Here is a 19,052-nt window from a genome sequence, read left to right on the forward strand (position 1 = left end):
CGCACACTGGTGAACACGTTGTCCATGTTCATCACATCGGACCATAAAGACTGGGACGACATTTTGCCCGTTATCACATACACCTTTAACACTGCAAAGCACGAGACTGCTGGCTACAGCCCGTTTTTCCTCCTCTATACGCTCGTCCACCGCGTCACACACTGGACACTATATTTACTTTCTCCACCAACGACGATCTCACCATCGCCGAGACTCTGTCTCGCTGAAGAAGCTCAACGCTTGGCCCGCATGCATAATCTGGCTTCATAAGACCGGTCAAGTGTGTGTGTGTGTGTGTGTGTGTGTGTGTGTGTGTGTGTGTGTGCGTGTGTGCGTGCGTGCGTGCGTGCGTGATTTGGCTACGACAATAAATAGTGTTGCAAGTTAGCGCAGTGTATGTTGTCTCTTTGTCCTCGTCCTTCGCGCTGTACGTGGTTATAATTATGAAAATAACCAACTAGTCCAAGCCTCCACCCTTGTTGCTATAATGGGCCGCATATACTACAACATAAAAAGAACAAAAAATGTGAACACACGGCCCCAAATTCTCATACACAAGCTGCACGCAAGGAGTCTTGAAAATCAGTTTATTTTTTTCGAGGGCCCGAAACTACACTTCGGTGGAGTTCTTTGCAATGACATGTTTACTTCATTGCTGACACTCATGGTTCAGGAATGTAGGATGTGGTGGCATTGCTTCGTCATGAAGCAATCCTGATTGATATGAGCGCAATGTCTTGCAACGAGTACTCGTCGAGAGGGCGTGAACATTAAAAAAGAAAAAAAAATGTCAGCTTAGGTTTCAATGAACGCTGCCACGTCACTATGCATGGCTGATCTTCACAGCAAACGCAGCTTCATTCTTCTGTCACGTTGGATGGAATGTCTCTCCTCGGCTGCCCAAGGGTGCCACATTATAATTATCTTACTGTGAGGTGTTAGGCAATGCACTTCGTTGCACGCAGGCTTTACTCGTGGTTCAGCCTAGAATATGTCAAAATTTGTCATCTGTGTGACCATCGTTGCGTTCGACAGAAGCCAGTCTGGTTCTTCTCTCACCATCTCTTCTACCTGTTCGTAGCGAGTCTTGAGTGCGCTTTCGGGAAAGAGGCGGGTGTAGAGGTTCTTGAGAACTGTGCTCTTCACGATGTACATCTGTGAAACGAAGGGAAAAAGCACCGTGATTACTGTCTCGACAAAGCACATATCGTGTGTTACATGATGCTTTCATTTGGTATGCCTAATTGTACAGATAAATTAATGCAATAATACTAAAGCATGGAAAAGGGACTAACAGGCTTGTTTTTAGCGCTAATTTACCAAATACTTACGCAAGCCCAATTAGCACGGCAGTTAGTCATAAATAGCAACTATGTTATCATAACTGCAGGAGTTATTTAGGTGAATATATCAGTGAAAAAACGTAAGAGGCTGTTTTGAACTAACGTTTGCAACTGCTGTTTAGTTACAATACCAGTAATTTGTTTCGTTATCCGTTTGCAGTATATTACGTTTTAGCTAAAGTAGTTACAAAGTCATAATTTGAAAAAAAAAAAAATGCTGGTTCTCCCGTAATCGAGTGCAGATGTCAACATGAAATGGCTACCGGTAAAACAGATTGGTTGGAGATGATAACAGCCACAATCTTAAAATGGGTATAGTGCATGTTCGCAAGGGTACACCCCACCACACCACGTGACCAGGCCAGCAGCGTCCACGCTGCGTGTAGGCCTGGTCACGCGGTGTGGCGTCATCTCTCGAAGGAGGTGGCGCAAAACACGCGCCGCGGAACTCGCATACCGCTCGCGTTGAAAAGAGCACAGGCAACCCTGTCTCACCGCCAAAAGATTATAGTCAAGTGTATGGTGCCTTGTATCGGCCTTTTGAACGTCGCTTTTGGAAATGACAAATTAAACTTCAACGTACTAGAACTTACAGCTTGTGTGATATTATGAACACACGTTGGGAAGAACTCGGAAGCAATACTTTTTGTAACTTGTTTGGGCATTAACTAGCGTATGTATGTGGTTCTGAACAAAGGGTTGGGGGCCAGAGACCGCATTCTAAACTTTTCTTTGGTTGCCCGGATGTTATCGTTTGAGTGCCCGGATATAACTGCTTTGGCTTTTGTCTCAAGGTCACTTGAAAGTTTCCGACAACGGGAGCTAACAGGATTTCATGCTTAACATGGGCCCAAAATGCGCGGACAAATTACTAATATACAACTTCACAAGCACTGTAATGCAGGAATGTTGCCACCAGCAGGCGCTCGAGCTCAGATGTCTGGGTCAGGGCGCGTAAGGGGACGTAGTGCTTGAGGACGCGGGTGTTTTTCTACTCTGCAGAATCAGTAATTAGAAGGCCGTTCGCGGAAGAGTCGGGACGCACTAAATCCCTAAATCCTCCCCTTTAATAACACTTTTAGAAGCTGTAGCCTGCCTGCCACTCTCAGAAGCATGCCTGTAGGTAATTATGATGGTGTTTTTAGTTTCATTATTGCAAGACACTTTTTACGGATGCGTGGTTAGCTTGTGTAAGATGACCTGTTAGAATGAAAAGATCCATAAGAGAATGAAATACTATTTCATCTAATGCTGTTCATAATGTAGTAATAATAATTGTTAGCCAGCTTTATATCGGTAATTATTGATATTTTTCTTTGTAAACCACCTGATGTAGTGTACGGAAGTTCGAAGCAGGTATCAAATGAATGAATGAATGAATGAATGAATGAATGAATAAATGAATAAATGAATGAATGAATGAATAAATAAATAAATAAATAAATAAATAAATAAATAAATAAATAACCGATTACCGATCGGCTGAACATGCTCACTGACTGACTGCTTGCATGCCTAGGAAGGCGCGAACAAATACTGAAAATAAATGTGTGATATCTACATAGTACGTGCCTTATGTTTCTTTTTGCCAGAGTGGAAAGAAGCAGAAGATAATCGTTTTTGACAGCTACTTATAAATATCAAGTCGAAAGACTGCAACACAACTGTCAAGATTATTTAATTTCCTCTATTGTTAATTTAAGAGGGTACAATGACAACGAAATTAACTTCCGTTACCCAGAAGGAAGTTTGAAGTTTTGCATAGAAGCCTAGAGTGCGCCAGTATATTGCAGCTGAAATACCACAAAGATTCCTGTTAAATAGTGAAAAACAGACATGAATACATCTGCATAAATAATAATTACATGCTTGTTTTAGCCACACTTTACAATTTCAAGCTCGCATTATGGAGAAAGTGTCATAGAGGACAACGATCAGGTCAAATATGTCAAATTACCTAAAAATTATGTCATTGTGATTGCTAGCTCTTAAAGGGATGATAAGACGAAAAGTTCTAGTTTACCGTTACAAGTCATCGTGATTGTGGAATAATGTTTCTCTATCAGCTTGTGCAGCTCCGTCAGCACGGTAGGCTTTATATTATTTTCAAGCAATATGTGCGGCGGAAGTATTAGCTGTAGTGTAGTTATGATAATAAAAATTTGACGTGTGCATTTTTTATTTTAATTTTATATTTAGTTGGCATCACTAGCTTGCGAATGAGCCGCGCAGGATGTATCCTCGCACGCTCTTTCATGTGCCAATTTCGCCGCACATTCTGTCTTCAAACTGAAGAAAAGGAGAAAAAAAAGCGGCCATACTTGCACGAGATGTGCCAGAGCCCAGTGAACCAAGGACACGAGGAGGATCGAGAGGCGCAGGCGAAGCTTGTCATGGGGCTGCCACTCCACCAACTGCAAAATATTGAATCGTGGGATCTCTGTAATTAAGTAAAAGTATACCATACATGCTGGAAATGTGCAGAAAGCCTCAAATTCAAGGAATTTTATGAATACGCGATCGTAGTAACGTAAAAAAAGATGTATCTTATAGGATTGCAACCACACTTTGCGTCATGGACTCCTCAAAGTTGTTTTATCTTGCGAGTGAACAAGGACCGCGCGTGGAGCACCAAATTATGATGTTCTCGGTGAATCTTGAAAAAAAGCAAAGTTTTTGTTCTCTAGGGCAAAGCCATTCTGTTGTAAATATTTCTTCCTGACTGTCACAAAAGTTCGCTAAATCAAAGCGCGCGTCTCGCATCACCCAAGCCCACAACGGAGCAAGTCGGCGCCGCGGCAGCTTCGCCAGAGGGAGAGAGCGCATACGCCACAGACAGCCGACGCGATCAACGGAGACTAGAAGCTTCGACAAGATACGCGAAGGCTACGGTATCGAGAGAGAGGAGAGAGAGGGCGCGCGCCGAAACCACCTCTCAGACCCAGACACAAGCGAACAGGGAGAGAGAGAAGGGGGTATGACAACCGGAGCGTGCGCCAACGGATGAGTCACCAACCTACTCGAAGATTTCGGTGGCCGCGGCCGAAAACCTGAGAAATATCTAGAAGATTCCCAGGTTTTGTTCATGCTATGGGAGCAGGACTCCGTCAGAAAGTTCGGAAAGCGCCGGCGAAGCCGATAAAAGCGCCGTGCGGGAATCAGAAGGGGGATCATACCACGCTGGTGAAGAGATGTGACGTGAAGATTGACCGTCTGCGGACGAAGGGCAAGCTAACCGACGAGTTCATCGAGCGTCTGCATTCCCGAAAGTTCCTTCTTCGAGATTTGCCTCGAGCTACGCCGAGATCTTCCGGCTCAAGACCAGCACGGTTGAATACGATTGGAGGCTTTGTACTCCTATTTATTCTGTATTGTACATGTTGAACTCTTAGTGATTGTTGTTAATTATTTCCCAGAGTTTTGTTAACACCCATCTGAATTGTGATGTGTCTAGCCGAAGTATATGCACGTGTGTATGTAACTGCTTTATTTCAAGAATATATTTTGTAGTGTTTTGACAACTCTGGGCTCTGAATCGGTCTTTGGACCACAACCGACGTTCGCTGGCGCACCAGAGGGTCCCTCTGGAGTTAACGATTGTCCTTGCTTTCATGGGGTTATTTTTGGAAGCTAATAAGTCAGCTTTGGAATTCGGCCTGGCGTTGGGGCCTCGTTCACGGGGTGTGTGACATGGATGTAGCCTATCGCCTAACATTCTCGACTGGCTGATTCAGGAGTGCAGTGCAGCATTGCGGCTAACGATAAGATGCGAAACGGGATACAATCAAAATATAATCGTTAAAATACATGTTAAGGCATATTTGAAATTGAAAGTTTGAATGTAGTTTCCCTAGGCGAAGACGATAAAAAAATACGGCAGAACTCATCTCATGATGACTGCTGAGGGTAATGCGAATAGGAATCGGGCAGTGTAGCGATAGAACATATTTATGAAGTAACGTTTATTTAACTGATGTAATGGTAATTCTCGGAGTTTCGGTACCTCGGCTATACGCAGTAAGGTAGAAATGTAGGCGAGTTGGAAACGATTCGTACTTTTTGATCAGCATGAAAACAACTGATGACACAAACAATTAAAATTGAATTATGGGGCTTTACGTGTCAAAACCACGATCTGATGATGAGGCACGCCGTAGTGGGGGACTCCGGAAATTTGGACCACCTGGGGTTCTTTAGCGTGCACCTAAATCTAAGTACACGGGTGTTTTCCCATTTCGCCCTCATCGAAATGCGGCCGCCTTGGCCGGGATTCGATCCCGCGAGCTCGTGCTCAGCAGCCCAACACCATAGCCACTGAGCAACCACGGCGGGTAACTGATGACACAGAGGTAGAAGGACAGTAAGAACATTAACATAAGGTGTTCCCCAGGGAAGTGTACTTGGACCTATTTTATTTAATTCTTATATTAACGATATCACAAATATTAGTAAACACGCACAGTTCATAGTCTACGCCGATGATACTAGATTTTTTTCGTTCATTTGACATTGTACAGCTTATAGCTTTAGCAAACGCGACTCTAAACTTATTACAAAAGTGGAGTAACTCAAATTCCTTAGCGATTAATACCAATAAAACTAAGGCTATACTGTTTACACCACCGCAAAAGCACGCAATCTGTAACTCTGATCTTTATCTCGGCGTGGAAAGGATAGAACTAGAAGATCATGTAAAAACGTTAGGAGTAATTTTTGACAAACATTTAATTTGGGATGCAAACGTAGAGTGTATTATGTCTAACCTGGCAAGAACATGTGGTATAATTTGCAGATTACGACACACGCTGCCTTCTAAAATAAAGCTCTTGTTATATAACAGTCTCTTCCTTCCACATGTTAATTACTGTAACCTAGCTAGTGTGGGGTACGACATCGCAAACAAACATTCATAGTTTAAAAGTACTACAAACGAAAGTCGTCAAGCATAATATTAATGCTCCATTTGATGCACATGCACTCGAAATATTTCGCGCTCTTAATATGTTGCCTATTGAACACTTTTACGAACATAACCTTGTCTTGAAAAGTAAAAAAAAAATATTTTTGGTCTAACAATACAGTTTTCAGAAAGTTGTGCAACCTAACTGAATCAATGGTAGTGTCGTGCGAATGTATAGCACGGAATCAGTGGGTATTGCCTTTCTCAAGAACCAGGTTTGAAGAATTCGCAAAACCAAGTGCCGAGAATGCTAAACTTGTTATATGCTTCTCATACTGAGTTGAACACGAAAACAAGAAATACATTGAAAACGAATTTAATAATAATGGTAAAGTTCTATAAAAACAAAATTTGCAATTTGCTTACAATGTCTCGAAGCTCTTTTTCATTTTTCCTTTTGTTCCGCATTTTTCTTTGTGTACCGCCGGATAATGCTAATAATTTGCTATAAAACCTGTATAGCGTAAAACTTAGCGTGTATCAACATTTGCTACATTTGTGCGTAAAGAGCCTTAGATATGTGCGAGTAAATATACTTATTAAATATAGATGTTTGTATATGTATAGATGTGAATATGTTTTGTTCTTCTGTAACCCATTTTTGTATTTGTATATGCTGTAACTGATGCCAAGGAAAGGGAAAGAAATCCCGTCAAGCTGTTTGCGCAGCTTTTTGTTCCTTGCCCTCCATTTTCTTTACTTTTTTTTCTTCTTTGTAAGAAAAGGAGGGAAAATGCGAAAATAAAGTTGAAGTTGACACAGCACGAGTCCTTTCTTCAAAAAAAGTTATATAATCTCCAAGCACAAAGACAGAAGGGCCTCTAAACTTGCTGTAGTTTCCATATAAAGAGATGGCTCGTTTATTGTGTATCTGATTCATCTGTCTGTTGGTGTGGATATACAATGCGGCCTATATATGTATTTATTGCGGTCTATTCCCGTCCGGGCATAAAATATGTTATGAAAAAGCTCCAACCGTAATGTTTGTCTTCTTTTTTATAGAAGACTCCATCCGAATGTTCGCTTTTCAGCGGCAATACTAATATTGTTGCATATTTACTCATTACATACCATGCTGCTATATTCTGGGCTCAATATTCTATCGGTAGGTGCCTGTCGGTGGCTCTCATACAGTGCACCCATTTTTTTTTTTGTACAGGAGACCTTGGGCTTGTTGAGGGAATAGCTTTGTGTGTCAATGCAAAAAACATATCACTTCGGATGCCTTCACTGTAATGAAATCGACGTACCTGTGCCAACTCATAGACGGTGTAAGAAACATCCCTAAGTACCTATGTCAAGAAACAGCTTGCAATGGACAACCACTTACTTTATATGTTGATGCTGGAATATGCTTCTTCGTGAAACGCATGTGAGCGGCGTCTTGTGTTTATTTGCATACGCTATCTGCTACACCAGGTTTCTATTTTAGCTATATCGTTTTTTAAAATTACGGTGTCCATATTGCTGGCAATTTCGCTAAATATTAGCAGATGTGGTTGTTCTGCAGCCGGCGTACTTGTACTTGAAAACTGAGTGAAGTGATATTTGGTACAATGCGCCCACGGGCAATCGTGATACGTCGAAAACGGATGAACACACCGCTGGATTTGAAAGAAGCTTTCAGCTTGCAGGACATGCGAGTCTATCTCTATGAGACCACCTCACCAGCTTGAACAAAACATGTCCCGCGCGGCCACTGTGGGTCTGCGAATCACACAGCAATGAGTCTGACGCGATGGTCTTTCTCGCAAAAACTTCCAAAGTGGTGATGTGGCGTGGGGTGATTTTGTTAAATCCAAACTGTAACGAAAAAATTCACTGTGGAGGGGATGAGGTCGGATTCGACTTGGACGCTCACGGGACCCTAAAATTCTGTTCGCGGGACACTAACATGCTATTCGTGGAAGTACTTGGTTGGACGGAACCCATTTTTGGAACATCTACAATAGAAGAACATAAAAAAGGTTTGTGTTTGAGCAACAAAAATGCCCTTACTCTATATTAAAGGTAGTGTTTCTGCGTGCCGTACTCACCTCAAAAAAGTCCACGATCACTGGACAGGTCTGGAAAAGCAGGATTGTCGTTACCGTGAAGATTACGAGCAGGTTTCCTAGAAACCAGTCTGCGTAAAAAAAAAGAGCAACGTGAGAGCCTATGGTCTCTTACAATCCAGTCTATCATGATCAACAGCTATCATTTACTGCATAAAGACTGAGAGCTGGGCCAGGTGGTGTGGTTCCACGATGTGAGAATTCTGACAGCTTTATCTTCTCGTCCGTGTCATTTCGCGCTGTTTTTCACATGATGCTATCCTGTGCCTGCTTCAGCTCGTGTTTATGGTTACGAGCTTACGCGGGATACAAATTTAAAACCACCAAGACCTCCTATAATCAGCAAAGATCACAACTAGTGAAAGCTACCGTTCACCCGATAACGTAGAACTAAACATTCACGAAAATTCCAGGGAAAAGAAACATAAATGCACAAATGCACCCGAACATAAATGCACCCGTTTTGGTACGACAAATCTATTTTATGCTATATAGTGAAAGACGAAGATAACCGTTGACCATCAACGCTTGTCTTCATCGTCCTTTCTTCCTTTTGGGTCATTTGTTTGGCTTCGTGCTGCATAACAAGATGGAACACCAAATAGTCCGGCAGCTTACTGAAATATCGCCATTGACAGTAAAGGTGTTTACCACCACGATTCCTCTTTTCATTTATTCACTTAGACAAATAAGGAGATGCTTGCACCAACATATTGACACGTGTGACTCTTTGACCGGTTACTGCTTTTCACCGGCCAACAAATGTTAAACGTGATCGCTCTGCGCAGGACGTGCCTGCATGTATCAGAAGCTTCTCGAACGTTATCGATGCTTCTGTCCGTTGTCTGTTGTCACCGACGCTTATGTAATCTGCTTGTATGAGCGACGCGAATAGGTGACCCGTACAACGAGCAATCGCAGGGAATTGTGGGGTGCGCTGTCTGCTAGCAGCTTCCGGTTCGACGGACGACGCAGCGGCATCGGCGGCATGCCCGGCGCACGTGTTTTTCTACGTGGTTTCAACTCTCAGTCGTGCGAAGCTTTCCATCCGCTTTGTCGACCAGCAATGTCGTACCATTCATGCAGCTGATTTCTAGGTTTCAGTTCACTCTGGGGGCGACGATGACGACCCAAGAAAAGCAAGGATACGCTTTTATTCATAGACGAACTCTGGTTTTCGTTTCGGCAGCCTTTTTATTTCTGACAGGTTTAGCTCTACGACATTTGCCGCTGCTTTGACGCACCGTCACTGACTGCTCTGCCCTGCGAGTCAGTCAGACAGATGAAAAAGCTATCTTTATCCGATAATTTATCAAGCGTATAGAAGCATTACTTAGAAAATCTGGTGCTGAGGCGATGGCTATATCAGCCTGGTAAATACTACTCTGTGATCCACGCTGCAACCGATATCGTCAGTAACGGCGCAGGTAGCTTAATTACAAAATGAAGTGCTGAAAATGTTTGAGAACTGTGCGCTGTCAACGGCATTTCTTGGTCGAAACTCGAGGTCATTTCAAGTGGTACGTAGTTCGAAGTTTTCGCTTTTTTGTCAACAAGATGGGGAAATAGCCGTATCGCCGAAACATTACGGCTGCGCATTTCCTCCATCTGTGTTCAAGGAACTAAGGTGGGCTAGTTGGTTACGATGCAGGAGCAGGGGAAGTTTCTCGAAGGTGCTTCTGGCGTTGCTGGTCTTCTGACCTAAAGATACGGGATAGCTTGCGACACTCTTCTGCGTGTGCAGCAGCTTCAGACAAGGTAGTGGTTTCCGTGGTGTCAGGGCGGTACGGAAGGATAGTATCCATTGTGGAAAAAGGTTCGCGTCCGTACAGTAGAAAGAAGGGCGAAAATCCCGTGGTAGTCTGCGTGGCGGTATTGTAAGCGTAGGTCAGAAATGGTAGAACATGGTCACATTTGCTTTTGTCGGATGCAACGTACATGGCCAGCATGTCACCCAGAGTGCGATTAAAGCGCTCGGTCATGCCATTGGTCTGCAGATGGTATGCAGTAGTGGTGCGATGAATGATGCGGCATTCTTTGAGGAGAGCCTCGATGACATCGGAGAGGAAGACGCGGCCTCTGTCACTGAGTAATTCCCTGGGAGCTCCGTGGCGAAGGATGATGCGGCGCAGGAGAAACCAGGCGATGACACGTGCAGAAGCGCTGGACAAAGGGTAAATTTCCGCATAGCGTGTAAGATGGTCGATGGCCACGATTACCCAGCGGTTGCCGTCGGATGTGGTAGGCAGAGGTCCATAAATGTCGATACCTACTCGATCAAAAGCACGTTCTGGGCAAGGAAAAGCCTGCAATGGAGCGGTTGAATGACGAGGAGGATCTTTGCGGCGTTGGCAAACGATACAGGAGCGGACATAATGACGGATGAATTGATACATCCCCCACCAGTAGTAACGAACGCATAGACGAGCGTATGTCTTAAGTACACCTGCATGCGCGCACTGGGGGTTGTCGTGGAACACTGCACAAATATTCGAACGTAGATGCCGAGGGATGACAAGCAACCGTTTGCAGCCGTCCGGGAGGTAGTTACGACGGTACAAGAGCCCGTCGCGAATGGAGAAGTGGTGTGATTGGCGACGTATTGCGCGATTGGTAGTGGGTGGCGATGGGGTGGATGAGAAACTCAGCATGGGCACAATCCATGGGTCTTTCTGCTGCTCCAGAAGAATGTCCGTGGCAGCAAGGGAAGATTCGGACAATGAGGCCTTCGGGGAGCTAACCTCATCTGTTAGTGGCGAACGAGACAAGGCATCCGCATCCGAGTGTTTTCAGCCAGAACGGTACAGCACTCTAATGTCAAACTCCTGCAGTCGAAGCGCCCATCGAGCCAGACGACCGGATGGTTCTTTTAAGGACGACAGCCAGCACAGCGAATGGTGATCAGTTATCACGTCAAATGGGCGGCCATAGAGATACGGACGGAATTTGGTTATGGCCCAAATTATAGCGAGGCATTCTTTTTCTGTTACAGAATAGGTCGAGTCTGCTTTAGTGAGTGCACGACTGGCGAAGGCGACGACGTACTCATCGAAGCCAGCCTTTCTCTGAGCGAGAACGGCACCATGCAAGGCCGACGCCACTGGCATACGTGTGGATTTCAGTTGGAGCGCTTGGGTCGAAATGGTGCAAGATTGGAGGAGACGTCAAGAGACGACGCAGCTTTGTGAATGCGGCATCGCAATCCGGTGACCAGGTCGAAAGGTTGTGGCCACCACGAAGAAGCTGCGTTAAAGGTGCTATGACGCTGGCGAAATTGCGGATGACACGGCGGAAGTATGATGCTAACCCAATGAAGCTGCGCAGTTCTTTCAAGGCCTGTGGTCGTGGAAACTGGGCAACAGCTTGTAGTTTCGCCGGATCAGGGAGTACACCTTCTTTCCACACGACATGGCCGAGGATAACCAGCTGCCGGGCGGCAAAGCGACACTTCTTCAAGTTAAGCTGGAGGCCAGCATCGGCGATGCATTTGAGGACGCGTTCAAGTCGAAGTAAGTGGGAAGGAAAGTCCGGTGAAAAGATAACGATGTGGCCCAGATAACACAGGTATATCTGCCATTTGAGGCCGCGCAATATGTTGTCCATCATTCTTTCAAATGTGGCAGGTGCGTTACACAGGCCAAATGGCATCACGGTGAATTCAAATAAACCATCAGGTGTGATGAAGGCCCTTTTTGGACGGTCTGACTCAGCCACTGGTACTTGCCAGTACCCGGATCATAAGTCTAAAGATGAGAAGAATTCGGCGCCTTGTAGGCAGTCTAGTGCGTCGTCAATACGGGGTAGTGGATAAACGTCCTTGCGGGTGATCTTATTGAGGCGCCGGTAGTCCACGCAAAAGCGAATTGTGCCATCTTTCTTTTTGACCAGCACTACAGAAGAAGCGCAGGGACCCGGCGAAGGTTGTATGACACCACGTTGGAGCACGTCTCCAAGATGCTCAGCGATGACGCTACGCTCAGTGGCGGATACACGATACGGCCTGTGGCGTAAGGGCGCATGGTAGCCGGTGTCTATGTGATGGACAACAGTGGAAGTACGGCCTAAGCGAGATTGTTGTAAGTCGAATGACATGCGAATGCGGTCGAGATTGACGATCTGGGCGTGCTGACCGGGAGTGAGGTTGGGATCAATACACCTGGAAAATGTAGGGTCACACGGCGGCACCGAAGGAGAAGCTTGAAGGGCCATAGCGTCAACCTGAGGCGAAGCCGGGTCGTCAGGCACATCATAAAGGAAGCTTGGTTCGATTTCGTCAGCATAACCAAGACACTCATCGTGGAGCAGGCTAGCAGGGCAAGGAAACATGTTTTGGACATAAAGTGCGCTGGAACCTTGTCGAATGGCAAGAAGGGCAAAAGGAAGCAAGAAGGGATGACGGCGAGCAACAAGCTTAGATGGCGTGAAAAAAACTGTGGAGTCGGGAATCCCGACGCAGGAAACGGGTACAAGTGCGGAAGAGTATGGAGGAATCTCGGTGTCGGCGGTGACGAACACACGACCGGAAGCGTCGTCAGTATCTTCAAAAGCGTGGTTGCCGAATGGCGACAGAGCGAGTTGCGCACGGGCACAATCAATGACGGCATGATGAGATGACAGAAAGTCCCATCCTAAAATCATGGCATGGGAGCAGCGAGGCAGAATAACGAACTCAACACGGTATAAAGTGCCACTTATAACAACACGCACGGTACACTTCCCTAAGGGTTCCATCGGCGCAGCACTTGCGGTGCGCAATGAAACGGCAGAATATGGTGTCGCGACTTTTCTTAGTTGAAGACGAAGCTGGTTCGAAATCACTGATATTGCTGCTCCCGTGTCTACAAGCGCATGAACGTCAATGCCTTCTGCATAAACTTCAAGGAGGTTCGCAGGAAATAAATTAGGGCTTGTGGAGTTCGTTGAGATCGCAGTTCTTGCCTCCGGAACTGCGTTCCTTAGTTTTCCTCTCGGATAGCTTCAGGGCGACGGACAAGCGGCGACAGAGAACGCCGACGGGGTGACGGAGACCGACGGGTATTGAAGGTGCGGGAAGCAGGAGGTGAGGCTTCGAAGTGCTGAGCGGCAGGAGCGGAACGGAACGGAGAGTGGAAACCGCTGCTTTGCGCCCTCAGAGAATCCGAAGGATACCATCCGCGCCGGCGGCAAAACCGTGCTACATGCCCAGGCAGGCCACACGAATAACAGATAGGGCGGTTGTCGTGGGTGCGCCATGCATTGACAGCAGCGGGCTGAGACTGATGGAGATATTGGCGAGGTGGGCGCACAGGCTGCTGTGGCGGCCAGTAGCTGCTTGTAGGGGCATATGTTGCAGCTAAATGCGGAGGTGAGGGAAAGGCGCTGGTAGGTCGCCATTGAATAGCTGCAGACGGGGGCCTTGGATTCGCGACAACGGCAGCGTACGTAAGCGGAACAGGCGCAGTAGGCGGTTGATGAGCAAGCGGGACGGCGTTAGCGACTTGTTCCTGTATCACCTTACGGAGATCGGGAGACAAGGGCGACTCTGACGCTTGACTGGCTGGCAGAAGAGAGAGTTGGCGTGCCACTTCTTCTCGTACAAATTGCTTGATTTGGTCGAAGATCTCTGAACTGCGAGTAGCACTGACACCGTCACTCAGAGCTGAAAGCGCGACCTCCGGAGCGAGAGCTCGGCGGGTAGAAAGCCGTTGCTTGCGCAGCTCTGGCAAAGCGTCAGGAGGTCATTGACCGTCTGAGGATTCTTCGCCAAGAGCATTTGGAAGGCGTCATCTTCTATGCCTTTCAAGATGTTCTTGATCTTGTCATCTTCGGTCATATCTGGGTTGATACGCCGGCAAATATCAACTACATCTTCAATGTAGCTGGCAAAGGTTTCGCCCTTTCGTTGGGCACGACAGCGAAGCTGTTGTTCAGCTCGAAGTTTTCACACAACAGGGCGACCAAAGACCTCTTGAAGTGTCGTTCAGAAAGCTGTCCAGGTGGTAAAGTCAGCCTCATGGTTCCGGAACCAAAGATGGGCGACGCCGGAAAGGTAGAATGGGACATAACCGAGCTTGTCAGCTTCAGTCCATTTGTTGTCAGTACTCACTCGGTTGTACAGTGACAGCCAGTCCTCTACGTCATGATCGTCAGTGCCATTGAATATGGAAGGATCCCGTTGGCGTGGCGCGCCAGGACAGACGACCGGAGGCGGTGCCTGGGGTGGTTTGAGAGGACTAGTCTCCTCAGGCATGGGAGCTGTGACAGGGATCGTCCGGCTTCGGAGTTCCAGTTTTGCAAACGGCCCAGCACCTTCCACCAAATGTCGCGAAGCGTTTTGGAAGTAAGCGTTCGCGACTAGCACGATAGAGCAGCGAGAGGTAACACAGCTGATGATGATGATGATGATGCCTCAATACTTGGCACAACCCACTGAGGGGGATAAGCCACGAACCGGGTGGTATTATGATAGAAATTTGAAATAAATTAATTTATAAATACATAAGTATAAGAATAAAATAAATGACTAATTGAAAATGAGAAATAAAGCAATAATAAAAGAATTAGGTAGTGTTTACTAAGTTAGTCAGCTTTGCCTGAATAGGAATAGTAATATGAATTTAATAATCTGATCGAGCACCGAAACAAGGTTTATCTTCCTTGTCGTCGTTCTCCCTCTGATAGCCACAGCCCCACTGCTCCTTATTTTACAGTACAAAATAATAAAATGACACATCATAAACTAATTGTAAGTTTCGAAAACACTATCTATGCCCATGTCACAAGAGGTAAAGGCGCATAATAACATGACACTTTATAAATGTTGGTAAAAGTGCAAGTGTATGCCGCGCCGCGCGCGCCCGCCCGCGTTGCTGTATCTTAACAGCCATCTTCGGCGGGGGCCGAGACCGCCCTTCCTGTGTTTTCGCGGCTAAGATTTCGTTGATGCGAGCGCCGGTATGAGGCTCAATTCGCTTGCTGCTGCTGCCACGCTGAATCACTCCAACGTTTTGACAGCGCTTCCGCGGTGATCGAGTGAGATGCATTCATGTTTGCTTGTGCGAGTGTGACAACAGGCTTCTCCTTTCTTCTTCTTTCTGGAGTTTTACATGCCAAAACCAGTTCTGATTATGAGGCACGCCATAGTGGAGGGCTCCGGATGAATTTAGACCACCTGGGGTTCTTTAACGTTCACTACAACGCAAGCACACGGGCGTTTTTGCATTTCGCCCTCATCTAAATGCGGCAGCCGCGGCCGGGATTCGATCCCGAGATCTCGTGCTCAGCAGCGCAACGCCTTAGCTGACTGATCCACTGCGGCGGGTGACACCAGGCTTGATAATTTAGTTACTATGCCTATGTTTGCAAGTTTATACGACAGTTTGTGTGGGCTTGGCTGAGTAGAATCATGGTGAGTCTGAGCCCGTGAGCTCGGCTGAATAGGGTTTGGCGAGTCTCAGCAAGCTCGGCTGAGTCGAATTTTGGCCGAGTCTGAATCTGATCGCGTGAGCTCACATGAGTAGAATTTGGTGAATCTAATGCCGAATGAGCCTCTCGCAAAAATTATATTTTGGGAATCTAAGTGATTTCTGATATTTTTGGCGAGCTATGAAGGTTAATTCACTACAACGTTTACACAATGACGAAATCAATGTTTCTTGAGGGAGGAACGGTTAAGAGAGGTGGTTATAATGCTACGATTTAAAATGCTGTTCCCTGTTTATGGGATACAAGCATGCTTGTTTCCGTCAGTGCGACACACAATCTTCTCATTCCCATCCTAATCCAAAGACATGCTCCGAGTGATAGACAGTCCCTTTCGAAATTATTTGACGATTGTATTTATTCCAAAGCGCCAACTATGCTATTGTATAGTTTGTACATCTGCTATGCGAGCAATCTGCTATGCAAGCAATCGCGTCTCATGGCAGAAGAAACAAAACCTTGAAATGACGCCGGGAAAAATACGCATCAGAAATACGTGTGACTCCTTCCGTTGTGATGCCGTTTCTAGAGCAAAGTTATCCAGTTGTTCTTGTCATTACTCTATATTACTCAGTTTCAGCTTGTGAAATTTGGTTTATTTCGAAAAAAATATCCTCATATAGTAGCAAAGACATACACGTTCAACATAGTGTGTTTTCACGGCGCCTTTGAAGCTTGCATTGTTCGGAACAACGGCGATGGAAGTAGGCAGGTGGTTCCAATCTATACTTGTTCTTGAAATAAAATAATCCTTGTTCAACTTTTTTTCTTGAAACAAAATATTCCTGGTCAATCTTTTTTCTGCAAGACGGTATGCCTACTCTTACGCTGTGATCAAAAAGGGATGACATGTATAACGGACGTGTTATAAGGTGTTCATTTAGAGTGGAGTTGAAATTTCAAATCTTATGAAAATATTCTAATGTCGCGCGGCCTGCTTCAAGTCTCAAGAATTTGAAGGAGCTTTAAATCGTGCTGAAGTATGTGGTGCAATACATGAGTCAACCACGCACAGTGCGACGGCCGCGTCGCTCGCATGTGAACTCGTCCCACACGAACTGGCACCGCCTCTCGCCGATGCGGTTTTACCCATGAATACGCTCAAAAAAGAATCGACACATGTGACTCCGTTGTCTCTGTTCTTCGTACGGATGCAATCACTTCGGATGGATGATCAGTAGTTTGTTGCTTTGTGACATGAGTCAACGGACTCATCTAAGCTACTTGTCCAGCGGCACCAGCAAGCTCGCCGGCACTTGCTCAGCGCCTACGCTTGCAATCAAACCGCCCGGTGATCACGTGTTAGTGCATAACATGGTTCGTACTGTTGGATAAACAGCAAAAGTCCTGCTGCGCTTTCGAGGGCCCTTCTGAGTTGTGAGTCACTTCGGTACGTTTACCTACTGTCTTGAAGCCATGCCAGGAACCAGGCTTTACGGCGCAAAACCCCACATTTTCCCTGAGGATTTGTCTCACGAAAAGATATGCCCCCTGATGTGCCCACGTTACTTTGCACTTGCACAGCCCCCTATGAGCATGATGATCATGACATCAACCGCTCCGAGCCACCGTTGCCTCTGTTCTTCGGACGGATGCAATCGCTTCCGCTGGATGATCAGTACTTTGTTGCTTTGTGACATGAGTCAGCGGACTCATCTAAGCTACTTGTCCAGCGGCACCAGCAAGCTCGCCACCACTTGCTCAGCACCTACGCTTGCAATCAAACAGCCCGGTGATCACGTGTTAGTGCATAACATGGTTCGTGCTGTTGGACAAACAGCAAAAGTCCTGCTGCGCTTTCGAGGGCCCTTCTGAGTTGTGAGTCACTTCGGTCCGTTTACCTACTGTGTTGAAGCCATGCCAGGAACTAGGCTTTACGGCGCAAAACCCCACATTTTCCCTGAGGATTTGTCTCACGAAAAGATATGCCCCCTGATGTGCCCACGTTACTTTGCACTTGCACAGCCCCCTTTGAGCATGGTGATCATTACATCAACCACTCCGAGCCACCGTTGTCTCTGTTCTTCGGACGGATGCAATCGCTTCCGCTGGATGATCAGTAGTTTGTTGCTTTGTGACATGAGTCAACGGACTCATCTAAGCTACTTGTCCAGCGGCACCAGCAAGCTCGCCGGCACTTGCTCAGCGCCTACGCTTGCAATCAAACAGCCTGGTGATCACGTGTTAGTGGATAACATGGTTCGTACTGTTGGACAAACAGCAAAGGTCCTGCTGCGCTTTCGAGGGCCCTTCTGAGTTGTGAGTCACTTCGGTCCGTTTACCTACTGTCTTGAAGCCATGCCAGGAACCAGGCTTTACGGCGCAAAACCCACATTTTCCCTGAGGATTTGTCTCACGAAAAGATATGCCCCCTGATGTACCCACGTTACTTTGCACTTGCACAGCCCCCTTTGAGCATGGTGATCATGACATCAACCGCTCCGAGCCACCGTTGCCTCTGTTCTTCGGACGGATGCAATCGCTTCCGCTGGATGATCAGTACTTTGTTGCTTTGTGACATGAGTCAGCGGACTCACCAGAGCTACTTGTCCAGATTGTACAGATTTCTTAACAATACGGTTATCGGTGATGGTAAATGCGATCCCGCATGACGTATGGTTTGCGGTTGCACTGCAAACGTCGTACACACAGGAACACTAACACGGAATACAAGAAAAGAGCACGGGCTTTGCGTAAGGTGCGTATTTGTCTCTCGTTTGCACATTCAATATATAACGGCAGTGATACATAAGCATTTCCTGCAGAGTTATTTCTGGATAATTTATCTTTGCGGAGTGTCAGCATCACTTGGCATGCCTAATATGCACCAAGAAACTCTACAATGTTTCGAAATAAGCAGTGTAAACTATAAAAAGCAACACTGCTCAAGTGGTGTAACCGTTGTGATTGTGCCTATAAGCGGCATAATCACATTCGTTGTGAGTGTGAATCGGTTGTGAATCACAGGCACAGTCGCGGGGAACTTACAGTTCGTCCAGAATGGCTTCTGGAATGGGGGCCCTCTGGTGAAGACAAGAGCGGTTACAACGTACTGGTAGCACGTGAGGAAGAACAACGTAGCAACGTCCCAGTAGTCGTAGACGTCTTCCTCAGGGTCATGAGACGGGTACTCGTACCTGCGTTGTTTTCAAAAGTGCTACATTAGCAACGCCATTTGGTGCTATATAGCATATCAGAAGCACACAGTTAACTAAAGGTATTTGAACACAGGGA

General features: G+C 46.3%; 1 protein-coding gene across 2 annotated transcripts in view; it reads right to left on the reverse strand.

Moving 5' to 3' along the window:
- Positions 1-546: 546 nt before the first annotated feature.
- LOC119445336 (polyamine-transporting ATPase 13A3) overlaps positions 547-19,052 on the reverse strand; it is a 145,243-nt gene continuing 126,737 nt past the window's right edge. For both annotated transcript variants that reach the window (XM_037709648.2, XM_049663215.1), the window contains exons 27-30: positions 18,807-18,955; positions 8,340-8,428; positions 3,665-3,757; positions 547-1,155 (exon numbers count right to left, since the gene is read on the reverse strand). In XM_037709648.2, the coding sequence (XP_037565576.1) occupies positions 985-1,155; positions 3,665-3,757; positions 8,340-8,428; positions 18,807-18,955 (502 nt within the window). In that variant the 3' untranslated portion in view covers positions 547-984. The remainder of the gene's footprint in view (positions 1,156-3,664; positions 3,758-8,339; positions 8,429-18,806; positions 18,956-19,052) is intronic.

Source organism: Dermacentor silvarum, chromosome 3 (genome assembly GCF_013339745.2).
Source record: "Dermacentor silvarum isolate Dsil-2018 chromosome 3, BIME_Dsil_1.4, whole genome shotgun sequence".
Taxonomy (NCBI): Eukaryota; Metazoa; Arthropoda; class Arachnida; order Ixodida; family Ixodidae; genus Dermacentor; species Dermacentor silvarum.